Source organism: Hemiscyllium ocellatum, chromosome 33 (assembly GCF_020745735.1).
Source record: "Hemiscyllium ocellatum isolate sHemOce1 chromosome 33, sHemOce1.pat.X.cur, whole genome shotgun sequence".
NCBI classification, from domain to species: Eukaryota; Metazoa; Chordata; class Chondrichthyes; order Orectolobiformes; family Hemiscylliidae; genus Hemiscyllium; species Hemiscyllium ocellatum.
Genome location: NC_083433.1, coordinates 8,750,826 through 8,771,929, shown reverse-complemented (window position 1 = coordinate 8,771,929; position 21,104 = coordinate 8,750,826). Strand labels below are relative to the sequence as shown.

Genomic DNA, 21,104 nt, shown 5'->3' with positions numbered 1-21,104 from the left:
CGTAGGGCCTGTTTCCACAGTGTAGGGAATCTATAATTCCACAACATTCCACAAGGTAGACATGGAAGTTGATTCCCTTGGCTGGAGAATCTCAGACTCAGGAATGAAGTGACTAACTGTTTCGGACTGAGATGAGGAGAAATGGCCTAACTCTGTCTTTTGAATCTCTTGAAATTTCTCTGCTGTTGGGTTTTGGGAGGGTGGAGGTATGTCTTGGTTGGGAAATTGAGGGCTACGGATGAAGACAGCAAAATGGATCTTGGAGAGATAGTTAGCCATGATTGGGTAGAAAGGTACAGCAGATTCAATAGGGCCGAATAGCCTGCTCTTGCCTCTATCTCTTACGCTCTTATAATGTTGAAATAAACTATCGATGCTGGGTCATATCACAGGAGCAAATTACAGCAGACTTTGGAACCCGTACTGAAAACAATAAGTGCTAGAGATCACAGCAGGTCAAGCAGCATCCGTGGAGAGAGAGCAAGCTAATGTTTTGAGTCTGGGTGACTCTTCGTCAGGACCATATTATAGCTGATGCATGAACAATAACCTTTACAGTGCAATAATAAAACCTTATCTCAGTCGAATCCCTTGAACTCAGCACCGCCCTCCTAACCTGCAATCTTCTTCCTGACCTCTCCGCCCCCACCCCACTCCAGCCTATCACCCTCACCTTGACCTCCTTCCACCTATCACATCTCCATCGCCCCTCCCCCAAGTGCCTCTTCCCTACCTTCTATCTTAGCCTGCTTGGCACACCTTTCTCATTCCTGATGAAGGGCTTATGCCCGAAACGTCGAATTTCCTGTTCCTTGGATGCTGCCTGACCTGCTGCGCTTTAACCAGCAACACATTTTCAGCTCTGGTCTCCAGCATCTGCAGTCCTCACTTTCTCCTCCAATAATAAAACAAAACTAAGAACGCAGGTTGCTGGAGATCTGAAACAAAACCAGAATTTGTTTCAGAAACTCAGCAGGTCTGGCAGCATCCGTGGCGAGAGAAACAGAGTTAATGTTTTGAATCCAGTGACTTTTCATGAGAACCTTTTTTAAAAGGGTTCAATCCGTGTTGGCTTTTCAAAAGGACATGGCTGCAAAGGTTTTCCTGAAATGGTTAATTTTGTTGACCAGGGTATGTCTGTGAACTGCACAGTGGCACAGTGGTTAGCACTGCTGCCTCATAGTACCAGAGACCTGGGTTCAATTCCCACCTCTGACAGACTGACTGTGTGGTGTTTATATGTTCTTTGTGTGGGTTTGCTCTGTTTTCCTCCCACAATCCAAAAAAATGTGCAGGTTGGGTGAATTGGCCATGCTAAGTTGCCTGTAGTGTTAGGTGTAGGAGAATGGGTCTGGGTGGGTGGGTCGGTGTGGGTTGGGCGGTGTGGACTTGTTGGGCCGAAGGGCCTGTTTCCACACTGTAAGTAATCTATATATAAAAAAAAGTATTTTGTTGGCTATAAAACATTTTGAGACATCCTGAGATAGTGTTAAGGCACTGGTTAAAGGACAAAGGGCTTCCTGTCAGGCAGTAATTTTGGAATTTACCCAGAGAGAGTTAAGTGGTCACCATGGAAATGTGGTGATCACTTGTGAAAGATAACAGAGTGATAAATATAAACTGAAAGAACTGCGGATACTGGGAATCAGAAACAAAAACAGAAAGTATTGGAAAAAAGCTTAGCAGAGAAAGAAAGTAGAGTTAACATTTCAGGTCCAGCTTCTTTACAGTGTGGAAACAGGCCGTTCGGCCCATCAAGCCTCTGAAGAGTAACCCACCCAAACCCAGTCCCCTACCCTATACTGACCCCTGACTAATGCAGGGAATTTAGCATGGCCAATTCACCCTAACCTGCACTTCTTTGGATTAGATTAGACTTACAGTGTGGAAACAGGCCCTTCGGCCCAACAAGTCCACACCGACCCGCCGAAGCGAAACCCACCCATACCCCTACATTACTCCTTACCTAACACTACGGGCAATTTAGCATGGCCAATTCACCTAACCCGCACATCTTTGTGACTGTGGGAGGAAACTGGAGCACCCGGAGGAAACCCACACAGACACGGGGAGAATGTGCAAACTCCACACAGTCAGTCACCCGAGGTTGGAATTGAACTCGGGTCCCTGGTGCTGTGAGGCAGCAGTGATAACCACTGAGTCACCTTGTTGCCCCTTCCTCAGAACTGATGATAGTTGGGAATAAAAGTTGTTTTTTTAAGCAGAAGATAGGGTTGGGGATGGAGTAAAGAACAAAGGATAGGTGGGAATAGAGAGCAAAGAGAGCTGGTGAAGAGCCATCTCGACTCGGAACATTAGCTTGTTCTCTGTAGTGGTTCTGTTCGCCGAGCTGGAAGTTTTTGTTGCAAACGTTTCGTCCCCTGGCTAGGAGACATCATCAGTGCTGTGGAGCCTCCTGCGAAGCGCTTCTTTGATGTTTTTTCCGGTATTTATAGTGGTCTGTCCTTGCCGCTTCCGGGTGTCAGTTTCAGCTGTCCGCTGTAGTGGTTGGTATATTGGGTCCAGGTTGATGTGTTTGTTGATGGAGTTTGTGGATGAATGCCATGCCTCTAGGAATTCCCTGGCTGTTCTCTGTCTGGCTTGCCCTATGATAGTAGTGTTTTCCCAGTCGAATTCATGTTGCTTGTTGTCTGAGTGTGTGGCTACTAGGGATAGCTGGTCGTGTCGTTTCGTGACTAGTTGGTGTTCATGTATGCTGATTGTTAGCTGTCTTCCTGTTTGTCCTATATAGTGTTTTGTGCAGTCCTTGCATGGTATTTTATAAACTACATTAGTTTTGCTCATGTTGGGTATTGGCTCCTTTGTTCTAGTAAGTTGTTGTCTGAGCGTGGCTGTTGGTTTGTGTGCCGTTATGAGTCCTAAGGGTCGCAGTAGTCTGGCTGTCAGTTCTGAAACGCTCCTGATGTATGGTAGTGTGGCTAGTCCTTTTGGTTGTGGCATGTCCTCGTTCCGTGGTCTATCTCTTAGGCATCTGTTGATAAAGTTGTGCGGGTATCCGTTTTTGGCGAATACCTTGTATAGGTGTTCCTCTTCCTCTTTTCGCAGTTCTGGTATACTGCAGTGTGTTGTAGCTCTTTTGAATAGTGTCCTGATGCAGTTTTGTTTGTGTGTGTACAAATCTTCGCACAAACTTTGAGCTTGTTCTCTCTCCGTGGAAGCTGCCTGACCTGCTGCGATCTCTGGATTTTTTTGATTTCACAAGAGAGAAGAACAGTTGGGCAAACAGGGGGAGTAGATGACAACCAAGCCAGGAGAATGAATAGAGTGGTGCTGGAAAAGCACAGCAGGTCAGGCAGCATCCGAGGAGCAGGAAAATCGATGTTTCAGACAAAAAGATTTCTAATGAAAGGCTTTTGCCCGAAACATCATTTTCCTGCTCCTCGGATGCTGCCTGACCTGCTGTGCTTTTCCAGCACCACTCTGATCCAGAATGTGTATAATAGCAGAATGTGTGATAACAAGGCTGTGTGTGTGTGTGTGTGTGTGTAGGGGCGCGGTGGGGGGTGTTGGGGTAAGGACATGGGAGGAGGTGCCTCAAACCCTAAAATTGTTGAACCCGATGTTGAGTCCTGAAGGCTGTGGAGTCCCTGAGTGGGAAATGAGGTGCTGCTCCTCCACCCTGCACTGAGCATCACTGGAGCACTGATAAAAACTAGAGGCAGAGATGTTGACCGGGGAACAGGGTGGGGTGGGGGAGGGGTGTGTGTGGTGGTGGGGTGGCATTAGAGTGATACATTTGCACTCACAAAATTTCTGGATTTTTGTTAGTAACAGGACAGGGTAAACTCAGGGCTTCAATGTGGACTTCAACAGTTTCCTCATTTCCCCTTCCCCCACCTCACCGCAATTCCAAACTTCCAGCTCAGCACTGTCCCCATGACCTGTCCAACCTGCCTATCTTCTTTTCCACCTATCCATTCCACCCTCCCCCAGACCTATCACCTACATCCCCTCCCCCACTCACCCATTGTACTCTATGCTACTTTCTCCCCACCCCCACCCTCCTCTCATTTATCTCTCCACACTTCAGGCTCTCTGCCTGTATTCCTGATGAAGGGCTTTTGCCCGAACCGTTGATTTTCCTGCTCCTCGGATGCTGCCTGACCTGCTGTGCTTTTCCAGCACCACTCTAATCTAAACTCTGGTTTCCAGCATCTGCAGTCCTTGTTTTTGCCCAGGGTAAACTCAGGATGTTCTCAGTGACTGAGGAGTGAGGTAGGGCATGAGGTAGGCTATTTAGGACTGGGATGAGGAGGAATTTCTTCACTTGTAGAGTAGTGAGTCTGTAGAATTGACCTGTTCTCATGACCGATCCCACCTGTCAATTTTCCGTCCCACCTATCCACTCCACCCTCACCTCTGACCTATCACCTTTTCCCCCCACCTCCATCCATCTATTGCACTCTCAGCTGCCTTCCCCCTAGCTTCACCCCCCTCCCATTTATCTCTCTACCCCCAAGGCTCCCAGCCTCATTCCTAATGAAGGGCTTTTGCCCGAAACATGGACTTTCCTGCTCCTCGGATGCTGCCTGACCTGCTGTGCTTTTGCAGCAACACTCTAATCTCCAACATTTGCAGTCCCCACTTTCACCTAGTCTGTGGGATTCACTATTGACATAGAAAGTTGTTGAGGCAAAACTTTGAGTGTTTCTAAAAGGAGGTTGATATAGTTTTTGGAGCTAAAGGGTTCAAAGGGGAAAAAAAACAGGAACAAGGTGGATGCTTAACCGTGATCCTATAGAATGGCAGAGCAGGGTTGAAGGGCTGAGTGGTCTCCTCCCACTCCTAGTTTCTGTGTATAACTCACCTTCCAACTGCTTAAAAATGTGTTGCTGAAAAAGCACAGCAGGTCAGGCAGCTTCAAAGGAGCAGGAGATTCGACGTTTCGGGCATAAGCTCTTCTTCAGGAAACTGAAGATTCCTGAAGAAGGGCTTATGCCCGAAACGTCGAATCTCCTGTTCCCTGGATGCTGCCTGACCTGCTGCGCTTTTCCAGCAACACATTTTTAAGCTCTGATCTCCAGCATCTGCAGTCCTCGCTTTCACCTTCCAACTGCCCAACAATGAGGCAGTGAGGGCTGACAGAATAACAGTAGGCCGTCATCTGTGTGCACAAAGTGGATTGATGTAATGTCAACAGGAAATTTTGATAATATTAATTCCCTTTGTGAAAGACACTGATTCACAATTTGCATAATTCATTTGCAAAAGCTTAGCCTTTATAGACGTAATGAATCTGAATGTTTTCATCTGATTTAAGATTGCATGCCACACCTGTCACTTCCTGATCCATTGCCAGCATGTACAGGCACACACCTGTGCTGTGGATTGCTCACTGGTTATAAAGGACTGATTTCGGGGGAACCAGTTCCCTGCCTCGATGCCAGCTCCTGCATGTATTCAGTAAACATTGGGGAAGGAGACTTCCTTCACTCCCAACTGGCTGTATCGTGTATGGCTCACTCTCATCCCGCAGCCCCTGTACCATTCCCGATGAAGGGCTTTTGCCCGAAATGTCGATTTTCCTGCTCCTCGGATGTTGTCTGACCTGCTGTGCTTTTCCAGCACCACTCTAATCTAAATTCTGATCTCCAGTAACTGCAGTCCTCATTTTCACCATAGGGAGAGTCGACAGGTTCTGATGGTCATAAGCCTGTTAGAAACTAGAGTCTTACAGTGGTCTAGGAGAAAGTGAGGTCTGCAGATGCTGGAGATCAGAGCTGAAAATGTGTTGCTGAAAAAGCGCAGCAGGTCAGGCAGCATCCAGGGAACAGGAGATTCGACGTTTCGGGCATAAGCTCTTCTTCAGGAAACTGAAGATTCCTGAAGAAGGGCTTATGCCCGAAACGTCGAATCTCCTGTTCCCTGGATGCTGCCTGAACTGCTGTGCTTTTTCAGCAACACATTTTCAGCTCTTACAGTGGTCTAGCCATTTTAAGGACGGTGGGAACCAATTGGGAATGTGGCCAGGCTGGTAATCCCAACTCGCAGGCTTTTCCCAAAGGGATTTAAGCTCACTTCCCAGCCTGGCATACACTCAGTCTGTAAAATCGGAAATTGAAATCGTGTTGTAGCAATGCCAACCATGAAACTACCAGTAATTGCTGGACTGAAATAACTGAGTCAAGTCACATGACACCAGGTTATAGTCCAACAGGTTCATTTGAAATCACAAGGTTTCAGGATGCTCCGAAAGCTTGTGATTTCACATAAACCTGTCGGACTATAATGTGGTGTCATGTGACTCCTGACTTTGTCCACCCCAGTCTGACACCTCCACGTCCTGCATAGAGGCTGGTATCCCGTCAACAAGTCACCCTTTAGCTACACACGCACAGTACACTGGCTGGGGATGGCCAGCTCTGATTCTGGATCAGTGGTGCTGGAAGAGCACAGCAGTTCAGGCAGCATCCAAAGTGCAGCCTAAACTGCTGTGCTCTTCCAGCACCACTGACCCAGAATCTGGTTTCCAGCATCTGCAGTCATTGTTTTTACCATGGCCAACTCTGAGCCAGTCCTTGAAGTCAGGAGACTTTCTGACACACCTGTTTCTTTTTTTATATAACTTTGCAAATTTGAACTTGTGTAGATACACTGATAGTTTATGCAGTGCTGGAGGAAGCCATTGCTGAACGTTTTGGTTTCGGAGTGGTCCCCTCGCGGAATCCATTCCCGAATCTGCGATACACCACCTTCAGGTGCCTCATGCGACCTGCTTCTCCCTTTCGGCCTTCACACTCCAGTTATACTTCTTCTTTATCTTGGCAGGGTAGGCACATTTGCCGCAGGAGATTGCCTTAGCCCCACATCGCCGGCAAAGTGTGTGGGTCTTGTTCCGCCTCTTACCAACTGATGATGCTCCCTTCGTCAATTTCACTGCGCGCCTGAGAGCAAAAGGCGACTGTACCTGGTATTCCCAGGCAGTGTCCCATCCAAGGATGGACCAGGCCTGAGTCTGCTTAGCTTCTGAGATCAGGCATTTTCAGACTAGTATGGCCGTAAGCCTGTTTCTTTTTTTTTACAATTATTTATTCTTTTTTTTCTTTTTTTTTCAATTTCCACCACCAGGAAGAAAGGAAACACCCAAGTGGCCAATGACAACACTCCCCTTTTTTTAATATAGATAATTAACCCCCACACTACCACCTAACTGCGGTAGAGCTTATTTTTTTCCCATCACCCATGTTGTGTGTGTGGGCAGGTGTGAGACACAGTGAGAGACACAAAGTGTACGAATCTTTATTCAATTTCCACCACCAGGAAGATAGGAAACACCTGAGTGGCCAGTGACAACCAGTGCCTTTCACATCAAAGGGCAATGCTGGGTGATCAAACAGTGAAGGGGAGGGCAGGGACTAAATCAAAATAGAGTTGGAGGGGGTAGCCTACTGCACCTGGTATTCCCAGGTGGCTTCCTATCCAAATACCAACCAGGCCTGAGTCTGCTTAGCTTCCGAGATCAGACGAAATCTGGCACTTTCAGACTGGTAGGCCTGTTTCTATCTGCCAGCCAGGGCTCACCGATTGGCTGCAGGTTAGCAGCCCCAATCAGAGAACTCATAATCAGTAAGATCCACCTGCTTCCAATCACTCCGTGTACCAACCTATTCTGGTACACGAATGCCCTTATACCTAGTCTGGCCTACATGTGACTGGAGACCTGCAGCAATGCGGCCAGTTGTTAATTGCCCACTGAAAACAGCTGGGGCAAGTCCGAGGGCAATCGGAGATGGGCACCTTGTCAGTGATGTCCACATCCCATTAAAGAAGGGAAACGGTTTCTGTCTTCGACATAAACGGGAGGCCGCCCAGCTTTCACTGTAAGTCTGACTTGTGAAGGGAGTCCTTCTTTGACAGGCCATCAAAGTTCATGTGATTAAAATCATCTCCATGTCTGCAGGCAACGATAGCCATTCTGGTGCTGAACAATAGGGACCGCTTATGATTGATTACATTAGCACCCTGTTAACGTTCTCCATGTCACTCACACAATGGGTGATACTGAATGCCCTCCCCTGTGGTGAGTCATAGAGCCATAGAGGTGTACAGCATGGAAACAGACCCTTCGGTCCTGCACGTCCATGCCAGCCAGATATCCCAACCCAACCTAGTCCCACCTGCCAGCACCAATCCATATCCTTCCAAATCCTTCCTATTCATATACCCTTCCAAATGTCTCTTAAAAGCTGCAATTGTACCAGCCTCCACCACTTCCTCTGGCAGCTCATTCCATACATGTACCACTCTCTGTGTGAAAACGTTGCCACTTAGATCTCTTTTATATCTTTCCCCTCTCACCCTAAACCTATGCCCTCTAGTTCTGGACTCTCCCCATCCCAGGGAAGAGACTTTGCCTACTTATCCTATCCATGCCCCTCATGATTTTTTAAATCTCTACAAGGTCACCCCTCAGCCTCCAATACTCCAGAGAAAACAGCCCCAGCCTATTCAGCCTCTCCCTATAGCTCAAATCCTCTAACCCTGGCAACATCCTTGTAAATCTTTTTGGAACTCTTTCAAGTTTCATAACATCTTTCCAGTCCGAAGGAGACCAGAATTGCATGCAATATTGAGGAAGGAGGGCATTAACTTAGGCGGATGTGCACTGGGTGGGAGTCCTGTTGTCTTCCTGATAAAGTTCATGGCAATCACCTCTGCATCAATTGAGTGAGTGCTCACTTAATAGCTTCATCCTGTTGCCACTCACAGTAAGCAAGTGGCCCAAAATTGGGAACGAGGCAGAGTTGTGAGTAAAGTTTGCAGGTTGTGAGTTCCAGTCTCACTAGCATTGAATAAATAACAGCTATTGTATTTTTGTTCAGGTTAAAAACTGGTGGTCAGATTTATTCTTGCATGGGTTAATTACACAGAAACTGAAAGTGCTAAAATTGTCCGAATAGTTAGAAAATGAGAAGAGTGGAATAAAACTGTATAAAGCCTTCAGAGTATCTTTAGCAGCTATTTCTGACTCACTTTGATAATAATTAGAGCTGAATTTCAGAATAATCACCAGACCATCTGAGTTGCTATCTGTAATATTGCCAGATGCAAACACAAATTGACCGAGAGTAAAGATTTTTGTAAATCTTTCAATCTTTATCAATTTGCTCAGTTTTCAAAGCCAGTTACGATACCCCAGAAGTAAAAACTTTATCCAACAAATTTGCACAGCACACCCATTGAATAAGTTAACACTCATTTTCAGCGTCACACTTCTGCCAAGGCTAGTAGTGCACATTTGAACTTCTGGAGCTTGATAGCTTAATCGATTTAATTAGCAGAGCTGTTAATTAATTAATTGATTAATTAATTTGACAAGTTATTCCAGAAATAGCTTGAGCTCACTTTCCACCTCGAAATTAAATTTGAAAACCCTTTCATCTTATCTCGAATGACTTTAACTCGTACGTTGAATGTCATAAAGAAATAAAAATATTTCCTACTTAAAATAAATAGTGTTTCCTATTTAAAATAAATGTGTAATCAGTGCAGAATATTATGTTGCTATAAAGAGACGCAAAGTCAAAAGATTTTTGTCTTGCACTCATCAAGACTGGGACACAAGAAATCAAACTCAGAAATGGAATATTACTTTACACAGTAGGAAACCAAGTGTTTTGAACTGTGCCTGGGATGAAGACACAGTTGGATCCATTAACTGTCAATCTTAACTTTCTGATTAACCTCAGGTCAGGCAGGGAGACTCTGATTGGTCACAGTGTTGCCATGGGAACTGCCATAGGGATTGGCAGTCCCCACAACCATTGAGAGTCAGAGAGTCATAGAGATGTACAGCACGGAAACAGACCATTCAGTCCAACTCGACCGTGCCGACCAGATAACCTAAATTAATCTAGTCCCATTTGACAACACTTGGCCCATATCCCTCCAAACCCTTCCTATTCATATACCCATCCTGACGCCTTTTAAATGTGGTAATTGTACCAGCCTCCGCCACTTCCTCTGGCAGCTCATTCCACACACACACCACCCTCTGTGTGAAAAAGTTGCCCCTTAGGTCCCTTCTAAATCTTTCCCCTCTCACCTTAACCTCTAGTTCTGGACTCCCCCACTCCAGGGAAAAAAACCTTGACTGTTCACCCTATCCATGTCCCTCACAATTTTGAAAACTCCTAGAAGGTCACCCCTCAGCCTCTGATGCCCCTGGGAAAATAGATGGTTTATCTAAGAGGTTTCTCTACAATTAGGATTAATTAGAAGGAACAAAAAGTGCATTTATGTGGCACCTTTTATTACCCCCAAACATCCCAAGCCACTTAGCAGCAAAATGAAGGATTTCTGAAGCTCTGAGAGCGAAAGATTTTAAAGGATATCAAAGCAGGAACAGGAGTAGGGTGATCAGCCATGAATGGCAGAGCAGGCTCGAAGGGCTGAACGGCCCACTCCTGCTCCTAGTTTCTATATTTCTGTGAAGTGCATCCACAATATATCCAACACAGCAGCTAAGTTGCACACAGAAAGCCTCATGTTTTCGTGATCAAACAGCTTGTTTTGGTGAGACAGGTTGAAGGTTCAATATTGGTCCAGGAATGCAGGGTGTAGTCCCCTGCTCCTGAACCATGGTCCTTGTATCTTTCACATCAGACTGAGAGGGCAGAGGGTCATTCATTTAATTCCACGTCTGACAGATAGTATCTCTCCGACAGTGTGGTGCTGGGAGTCCCAGTTTAGAATTTATCTCAAGTTTCCAAAGTGTGTGAAACTTGAACCCGCGTTCAGTGAAGCATTGTTGGCCTACTGGAATTCTGTACGGATCAGATGAATGAGAAAGAATTTGTTTCGTATTCCAGTCATGAGCAATGAATGGAAAGTAATTGACTCTGTTCAGAATCCACAGAGCGGAACGGAATGAGGTTGATTGGGATTTACTCCAATGGGGGAAGAGTTTCGAAGTTGGGATGGTAACTGTGGAAAACTAAAAAAGTAGTGAGAAAGAGCTCAATTCTTGTTACCCCGGACAAGGGGAACACACAGGAATTCACTGGTGTCCCACACAATGGGAGTGAATGATTCAACCCATTGAGATTCTAAAGAGTGTGAATTAACTGCTGGCAGCAATACATTGTCACAGAACAAAAGAAAAAGATGTGAAGATCTATTGTCATTTTTCTGATGCGAGGGTAGACAAAGATGCCTCATTCAAACAAAATTGGTTTAACTTTCATTGTGCTAAACTGTGCATTAGGGGATATGATGAGGAGGTGCCAGTGTTGGACTGGGGTGGACAAAGTTAAAAATCATACAACACCAGGTTATAGTCCGACAGGTTTATTTGGAAGTCTTCTGTGTAAACCTTTTGGACTATAACCTGATGTTGTGAGATTTTTAAATTGGAACATAGAACCATACAGCTCAGGAACAGGCCCTTCGGCCCACGATGTTGTGCCGAACATGACGCCAAATTAAACTAATCCCTTCTGCCTGCCCTTGGTCCATATCCCTCCATTCCTTGTCTATTCATGGGCTTATCTAAAAGCCCCTCAAATGCCCCTATTGTATCAGCCTCCACCACCTCCCCTGGCAGCGCGTTCCACACTCCTACCACTCTCTGTGTAAAAACCTTGCCCCTCACATCTCCTTTGAACTTTCCCCCTCTCCCCTTAAACATGTGCATCAGAATTCGAGAGTTTTTAAAAGAAACCATCATGGGGCAAAATGCAGCTGACACTTAAAATTGAACAAGAGGAAGAAAACGTAGATTTATATTCTGTGTTTTCTATCCGAACATTATTTTTAAAAATTAGATTAATGTTCAAAGTTTGTGAGAAGATTTGTAGTTCGGGTGCTCGTTATTGTGGTTCTGTTCGCCGAGCTGGGAATTTGTGTTGCAGACGTTTCGTCCCATGTCTAGGTGACATCCTCAGTGCTTGGGAGCCTCCTGTGAAGCGCTTCTGTGATGTTTCCTCCAACATTTATAGTGGTGTTGTGGCATATGTAACCACTACAAATGCCGGAGGAAACATCACAGAAGCGCTTCACAGGAGGCTCCCAAGCACTGAGGATGTTACCTAGCTAGGGGACGAAACGTCTGCAACACAAATTCCCAGCTCGGCAAACAGAACCACAACAACATTAGATTAATGTATATAGATGTCTCACTGTTTCTGATTGTAAGTTACATTTCCCACTAACTAATTCCTGAAAGTGATTGGAATTGATCTTTTTTTTTTAAGGTCACAAACATCCCGGGATAAATCAATGATAGAGAGCGAGTGTGTGTAATTGAGATCAGGGTGACTGCACAATCCTTTCGTTTCCACTTTACTAAGTCCTTTCAATATTTTCCCTTCAGGATTTTGCCACATCAACAGATCAGCGATGAGCTACGGGTCCAAAGACCTAAAGGGAATGCTCCAGTATGGGTAAGCACCTAGCTTTCTGACTTCATGCTGCGCCGGGGAGCTTTGTGTGTCATTTGTTGAGTCTGTGTGATTACAGTGGGTTTAACTGAGTGAGTGACAAGAGTGTGGTTAAATCATTATGTCTCAGTGTGTGGTCAACAAAGGGCTTCCTGCTGTATGTTCTAAATGTGTTGATGTAACACAAAGCAGACTTTGAGTGTGTGTGAGTGGTGTGTGTTTGTGTGTGTGAGTGGTGTGTGTTTGTGTGTTTGTGCGTGTGAGTGGTGTGTGTTTGTGTGTGTGTGTGTGAGTGGTGTGTGTTTGTGTGTGTGAGTGTGTGTGTGTGGTGTGGTGTGTGTGTGTGTGTTTGTGTGTGTGTGTGTGTGTGAGTGTGTTTGTGTGTGTGTGAGTGGTGTGTGTTTGTGTGTGTGTGTGTGTGTGTGTGTGAGTGTGTTTGTGTGTGTGTGAGTGGTGTGTGTGTGTGTGTGTGTGTGTGTGTGTGTGTGTGTGTGTGTGTGTGTGTGTGTGTGTGTGTGTGTGTGTGTGTGTGTGTGATTTGAGACAAAAAACCTGCAGATGCTTGAATACAAAATAGACTGGCAGGAGGCTGGAAGAACACAGCAAGCCAGGTAGCATCAGTGGGGGGAGAAGTCAATGTTTCAGATGTAACCCTTCCTCAGAATCCTGAAAAAGTTTTATACCTGAAACATTGATTTCTCCACCTCCTAATGCTCCCTGGTTTGTTATATTCTTCCAGCCTCCTGCCTGTCTATTCTGTGTATGTGATAGCATGTATGTGTGAGTGTCTGTAAGTTTGTGTTTGTGAGTTTATGTATGTGAGTCTTTGTGTGGGTCTTGTCTTTGTTTGTGACGGAGTGAACATATATTGGAGTGTGGATATCAGAGTGTGTGCGTGTGCTAATGCGTGTCTCTGGGAATCGAAGGCAGTTGAGTTGACACCCACCAAGAATAGAGCTGAAAATGTGTTGTTGGAAAAGCGCAGCAGGTCAGGCAGCATCCAAGGAGCAGGAGATTCGACGTTTCGGGCATAAGCCCTTCTTCAGGAATCATTCCTGATGAAGGGCTTATGCCTGAAACATCAAATCTCCTGCTCCTTGGATGCTGCCTGACCTGCTGCGCTTTTCCAACAACACATTTTCAGCTCTGATCTCCAGCATCTGCAGTCCTCACTTTCTCCTCGAAGATTTCAACCACCTAGAATACCACAGATTTGTTTCAATTGTTAAGCAGTGTCGTAGACTCTGCTCCTCGGATGCTGCCTGAACTGCTGTGCTCTTCCAGCACCACTGATCCAGAATCTGGTTTCCAGCATCTGCAGTCATTGTTTTTACCTCATACAGCAGAGAAACAGACCTTTCAGTCCAACCAGCCCATGTCGACCATAATCCCAAAATAAACTAGTCCCACCTGACTGCGCTTGGCCCATATCCCTCCAAACCTTTCCTTATTCATGAACTTATCTAAATGTCTTTAAAACTTTGTAGCTGTACCTGCATCCACCACTTCCTCTGGAAGTTCATTCCACACACGAAACACCCTCAGCGTAAAAAGATTTCCCCCTCGTGTCTCCTTTAAAGCTGTGTCCTGTCATCTTAAGATATCTCCCTGGTCTTGAAATCTCCCACCCTAGAACCCTGCCATTCACCTTATCTATGCCCCTCGTGATTTTATAAACCTCTACAAGGTCACCTCCTCCTACGCTCCAGTGAAAAAAGCCAATTAGTCCTGACTCCTCTGATATTATCTCTGCTGAATGTTAACTTCTCAGGACTTTTTGCCCCCGGATATTGCTTCCATTCTGTGTTTCAGACTGTCTCCTAACTGGATCCAAGCTCCTTCTGGAGAATCTGCCATTTGGAGGCCATTTGGCCCATTGTGCATGTGGTGGCTCTGTCCCACACTGAGCCCATTCTTCCTGCTGGTGCCCCCACAGACCTCTCTGTGGGTTAAGGTTGATGCTGCATTTGGGGCAGCACACTCTAGAGTACAGCTCACCGAAAACAAAACAAATCTCCCTGGAGACCCTCCTGGCTCTTCTTATCATTAATATTTCTCATCTGGTTGAAGACCCTCCTTTTTTGTGGGAATGGTTTCTCCTTATTTACTCCATCAACACTCCTTCACAGTTTTGAACTTGCAATTTCCAGCTCTGTTGAACTTCCTCATGGTTCTCCCTCTTCTAAGGATGTCGTTCCCAGTTTCTCGGGCCTCTGTAATAGGATCATCCCGACTTAAAATCCCACTTCCTCCACTGCCATTTAGCTGAACTTGTGTGGGATCTTTCTATGCACAGTATTGGCTGCCACATTTGCCACAAGGCGCACTGCAGGAACTTGCCAAGATCCCAACAGCACCTTCCAAACCCACGGTCACTTCCATCGAGAAGGACAAGGGGCAGCAGATCCATGGGAACACCACCCCCTGCAAATTCCCTCCGAGCCACTCACCGTACTGACTTGGAAATATCTCGCCGTTCCTTCACTGTCGCTGGGTCAAAATCCTGGAATTTCATCCCACAGAGGATTATGGATGACTGAATCCCCTACTGTGTGGAAGCTGGCCATTCAGCCTATTGAGTCAACACGAACCCTCCAAAGGTCATCTCACCCAGACTCACCCCATCATCCTACAGTTCCCATGGCTAACCCTCTTAGCCTGCACACCCCTTGAACGCTATGGGGCAATTTAGCATGGCCAATCCATTCTAACCTGCACACCTTTGGACTGTGGGAGGAAACCTGAACACCTGGAGGACCCCCTGCAGACACTGGGAGAACATGAAAACTCCACACGTGATGTTGAGGTGCCGGTGTCGGACTGGGGTGAACAAAGTTAAAAATCACACAACACCAGGTTATAGTTCAACAGGTTTAATTGGAAGTACAAGCCTTTCGGAGCGACGCTCCTTCGTCAGGTAGCTAGTGGGGCGGGATAATAGGACAAGAATTTATCGTGAAAGATCATCGTGACAAACTCCACACAGGCAGACTCCCAAGGTGGGAATCGAACCTGGGTCCCTGATGCTGTGAAACAGCTGAGCTAACCACCCAGTGACGTAGGAGAAAGTGAGGACTGCAGATGCTGCCGATCAGAATCGAGACCGTGGTGCTGGAAAAGCACAGCAGGTCAGGCAGCATCCGAGGAGCTTTTGCCCGAAAGGTCGACTCTCCTGCTCCTCAGATGCTGCCTGACCGGCTGTGCTTTTCCAGCAACCACATTCCTGACACCCAGTGATGTCCCTACCTCACGTAGATTGGGATCAAACAGGTATGCCAGCACCCACGTTTGGATAGGCCAGGACGGGCTATAAATACTAGGTGGTTGGCAGTGTCCACGCCCAAGAAATGAATTTAAAACACACTTCGAAGTGATTGGGAGGGAAAGCGAAATCCTTCGGGACTCTTCTGACAGTAGTGGTGAAGTGTTATCTGATACATGCCTTTCTTCTGACTAAGTTTGTTTTGTGCGGCTGGACAACGCAAGGCATTGTGCAAATTGTCAACAGGAACAAAATGTTTGAGTGTCTCCTCACCTCCCTATTCTGCCTGAATACCCATCAATCCAGAGAACTCGCCCCAATCCTCCCAGCCCCTGCCTTTGTTGAATTAAACAGCTATGCTCTGGTTGGCAAGCAGCCTAGTTTCAAGGCTGGAGGCAGTGTTCATATTGAAACTGCTCACATCTTCATGACTCATGGTGTCGGTAACACTAGATAATAGATTGGGTGCCCCTGTATCAATGTTTGCGGGGCTCCTGACACACAGCGCCATCTGAAACAGGTTAATGCAGATGGGGGTTGCCACCTTTCTGTCAAGTCTAAAAATACACATCAGCATTCCCACTTCTGTGGGTCATGTTCCTGGAGATTTCTGATCACCACTCGCTCTGATCCATGCAAGCATTCCATCCAATTATCAGTCAACACATCCACCCTCTGTGTCCTTACCAGGAATGCTAACCATCTCATCAATCAATAGGAACAGAGTCAGGCCATTCAGCCCCTTCAGCTTACTTTCCCTTCCATTCAATAATGTTGTGCCTGATTTACGAGGGTTAATCAGACCACCTCTGTGACCTTTTGCCCCCTCGATGACTTTGATGCAAAGCTCTTCAATTTAAATAAATACTTTTTTCTCATGTATTTGTTTCATCTTGGGTTTTTCACAGCAATATCCTGAAGATTAATCTGTAATCCCTGTCGAGTCTCACTTACACACACACACACGTACACACACATGTACACACACACATACTCTCATATATTCTCACGCACACATACACACACGTACATGCACACATACTCTCATATATTCTCTCACACACGTACGCACACATGCACACACACACACACTCTCATATTCTCAAACACATACACGCATACACACTCTCATATATTCTCACACACACACTTGCATATTCACACACATGCACGCACACTCATATCCACACACGTACACATATTCTCACATATTCACAGATATACACACACTCTCACATATTCACATACATACACACAAACACACACATCACACATAAATTAACATTCGCACACACTCACATACTAACACTCACATTCACACTCGCACACTTACACTCACACTCAAAAATGTTGTAAATGAAAACTTAGAGGAGCTGGGAAACAGTCTTGACCAGATCAAGATTGATGAAGTTGATGTGCTGGAAATTTTGGAAAATATTAAGATTGATAAGACCCCAGGACCAGACCAGATTTATCCTAGGTTGCTCCGGGAAGTGAGAAAGGCGGTTGCTAAGCCGCTGGCGAGGATATTTGCCTCCTCACTCTCATCAGGAGTCGTACCGGAGGATTGGAGGGAAGCAAATGTTGTTCCTCTTTTCAAGAAAGGTAATAGGGAAATCCCTAACAATTACAGACCAGTCTGACTCATGTCTGTGGTCAGCAAAGTTGTGGAAAGAATTCTGAGGGTTAGGATTTATGACTGTTTGGCAAAACATAGTGTGTGATTAAAGGCAGTCAGCATGGCTTTGTGAGGGGCAGGTCATGCCTCACAAATCTTATTGAGCTCTTTGAGGAGGTGTCAAGACAGGTTGACGATGGTAGAGCAGCGGATGTGGTGTATGTGGATTTCAGCAAGGCATTTGGTAGGGTTCCCCATGGTAGGCTCATTCATAAAGTCAGGAAGTATGGGATAGAGGGAGATTTAACTGTCTAGATTCAGAATTGGCAGAGAATGGTTGTAGATGGGAAGTATTCTGCCTGGAGATCAGCGGTGAGTGGGGTTCTGCAGGGCTCTGTTCTTGGGCCTCTGCTCTTTGTAGCTTTTATAAATGATTTGGACGAGGAGGTTGAGGGATGGGTTAGTAAATTTGCCGATGACACAAAGGGTGGAGGTGTTGTCGATAGTATAGAGGGCTACTGCAGGCTGCAGCATTACACAGACAGGATGCAGAGCTGGGCTGAGAAATGGCAAATGGAATTCAACCTGGATAAATGCAAAATGATACATTTCAGAAGGTCAAACTCGAATGCTGAATGTAGGATTAAAGACTGGATTCTTGGCAGTGTGGAGGAACACGAGGGATCTGGGTGTGCAAGTACATAGATCCCTAAACATTGCCACCCAAGTGGATAGGGTTGTTAAGAAAGCATATGGGGGTTTGGCTTTCATTAACAGGGGGATCGAGTTTAAGAGCCACAAGGTTTTGCTGCAGCTCTACAAGTCCCTGGTGAGACGACACTTAGAATATTGTGTCCAATTGTGGTCGCCCTACTACAGGAAAGATACAGAGGTTTTGGAGAGGGTGCAAAGAAGGTTTACCAGGATACTGCCTGGACTGGAGGGCTTGCCTTATGAAGAGAGTCATAGAGTCATAGAGATGTACAGCATGGAAACAGATCCTTCGGTCTAATCTGTCCATGCTGACCAGATATCCCAACCCAATCTAGTCCCACCTGCCAGCACCCAGCCCATATCCCTCTAAACCCTTCCTATTCATATACCCATCCAAATGCCTCTTAAATGTTGCAATTGTACCAGCCTCCACCACTTCCTCTGGCAGCTCATTCCATACACGTACCACCCTCTGCGTGAAAAAGTTGCCCCTTAGGTCTCTTTTATATCTTTCCCCTCTCACCCTAAACCTATGCCCTCTAGTTCTGGACTCCCCAACCCCAGGGCAGGTTTTTTTCTCTCTCTCTCTCTCTCTCCTGCACTGACCTCACCATGTGCTTCCTTTGTCTGCTCTTCTCCCTTTTAAACTGTTATTGTTTTGACTTTTTTCCCCAAACTTCCAAAACAACGCAACAGCATATAAAACACTACTTGCTGCTCCTGGAATTTGAGGAAATCACCTCCAACACCTGAAGTACCTCAAAAAAAGGAGCAGCTGTTACAGCCAGAAATTTTTCCCATCCTCCATCTTGGATTACCCAGAATCCTTTGGTTGAATAGACTTGGACTTTTCTCTCTAGAGAGAAGGAGGAAGAGAGGAGACCTGACCGAGGTGTACAAAATAATGAGAGGAATAGGTAGAGTCAATAGCCAGAGACTTATCCCCAGGACAGGATTGACTGGTATGAGAAGTCATAGTTTGAAGATATTAGGAGGAAGGTATAAAGGAGACGTCAGAGGAAGGTTCTTTAGGGAGAGAGTTGTGAATGTGTGGAATGCGTTGCCAGCTGTGGTGGTGGAAGCAGAGTCATTGGGGACATTTAAGTGACTGCTGGACATGCACATGGATAGCCGTGAGCTGAGGGGTGTGTAGGTTAAGTTACTATATTTTACATTAGGATTAAGACTCGGCACAACATTGTGGGCCAAATGGCCTGTTCTGTGCTGTACTTTTCTATGTTCTATGTTCTATTACAGCACAACTTCCTACCTCTTATACTCCCTCCACCCTGCTCATTCAAATCAAGACTGACATTCACCATTTACGTTCCTTTGCTGTGTACTGTAGCTATCTGTTCACATTCCGTGAATGAGTGTGTGTGAATAAGTGTGCGTGTGAAAGAGTTGTGTGAGTGTATGTGTACATGAATGTGTGCATGAGTGTGCGTGCGTGTACGTGAAAGTGTGAGTGTGTGTGTGAGAGAGAGAGACTGTGTACGTGAATGTGAGAGTGTGTGTGTATGTGAGTGTGTGTGTGCATGTGAATATGAATATGTGTGTGTGTGTATTTGAGTGTATCTGAGCATCCAAGGAGGGTATATAGGTTAGTTTGATCTTAGATTAGGAAAAAAGGTCAGTACAACATTGAGGGCAGAAGGGCCTGTACTATGCTGTACTGTTCTATGTTCTATGATTGGACGAGGCGTTGCCACGGCGAATGCCCTCAGGAGCGATTCTTCTCCCAGGCTTGTCTCGAGCGGTTCAATGCCTGGACATGTCCCATTCTCTTCCAGCACACAGCCTACTGTGTGTGTATCTATGTAACTTGTAGAAAGCAGAGTAAGCTGCCTTGCAAGCCCAGGTATTGCACCTCCTTGTTTTTTGAATTCACAATAACGTGGGGGACAATTCGTGTGCATTTCCCATGACAATGCCTCAACCAATCAGAAGTGGACTTGTCAACCAATCAGCACCCTTTTCACCTGCTGTATCAATTGTTGCAGCCTTTGAAGTTTCGCATTCTTGCATCTGTCCTGATGAGGGGAAGATAGAATGCTTCAAAACTTCTTTTTAATAGCAATAAACATGTTGCACACTACCAAGTAATTATTTATATTCCTCTTCATCTTGGTTTAACAGTATGGATGCAAAGACTATTTTTTTTCAAAAGTGGATAACTGAGATGATTATGCAACATTCCAAATAAATATGCTCTCTTGAGGTATCAATGCAAATAATATGAAAATGTCAATAATTTTGACATGAACTAACATGTTTTTTAAAACTAATGTGCATAAACTTACCAACAAAATGTTATTATTTTCATAAATTCTTATTAATTCTAATAAGATTTGTTCTGTAAGAAGAAATGTTTGGGATAGAACTGGTGGATGGTCCGGTGGGTATTTTTTGACTGACTTTGGCAGTCGGACTGATGCTTCCCCTTGTGGGACAGTCGAGAGCAAGAGGTCATAGGTATCGAGTGAGAGGAGATAGGTTCAAAACAGAGGTGAGGAGAAACTACTTCTCCCAGAGGGTTGGGAATCTGTGGGACCTACTGCCCCAGAGTGCAGTGGAGGCAGAACCAATCAACAGATTCAAGAAAGGTATGATTCTGATGGAAAGTGGGTTAACGGGGTTGTGGGGAGCAGTCTGGAGAAGAGAGTTGAGACCAGGATAGAAACAGACATGATCATGTTAAATGGCAGAGTGGGCATGAATTGTCTACTCCTGTTCCCATGTTCCTAAGTGTTTGAGCTGAAAATGTGTTGCTGGTTAAAGCACAGCAGGTTAGGCAGCATCCAAGGGATAGGAAATTCGACGTTTCGGGCATAAGCCCTGATGAAGGGCTTATGCCCGAAACGTCGAATTTCCTATTCCTTGGATGCTGCCTAACCTGCTGTGCTTTAACCAGCAACACATTTTCAGCTGTGATCTCCAGCATCTGCAGACCTCATTTTTTATCCTAAGTGTTTGAGAATCATAGAATCCCTACAGTGTGGAAACAGGCCATTCGGCCCATCAAGTCCATACCAAACCTCCCTCCCCCTCCCCCCCCCCCCCCGAAGAACATCCTACCCAGACCCACCACCCCCTAACCTATCCCCGT

At 45.7% G+C, this 21,104-nt stretch overlaps 1 protein-coding gene and 1 pseudogene across 1 annotated transcript in view; one reads left to right on the top strand and one right to left on the bottom strand.

Annotated features, from left to right (window-relative positions):
- The window catches only part of LOC132831264 (epidermal growth factor receptor kinase substrate 8-like protein 1), a 109,623-nt gene that overhangs the window by 9,202 nt on the left and 79,317 nt on the right, over window positions 1-21,104 (top strand). Inside the window, exon 2 of the mRNA XM_060849288.1 lies at window positions 12,335-12,404. Within this exon, the coding sequence (XP_060705271.1) occupies window positions 12,361-12,404 (44 nt within the window). The 5' untranslated portion in view covers window positions 12,335-12,360. The remainder of the gene's footprint in view (window positions 1-12,334; window positions 12,405-21,104) is intronic.
- Window positions 6,609-7,582, bottom strand: LOC132831201 (large ribosomal subunit protein eL37-like; annotated as a pseudogene).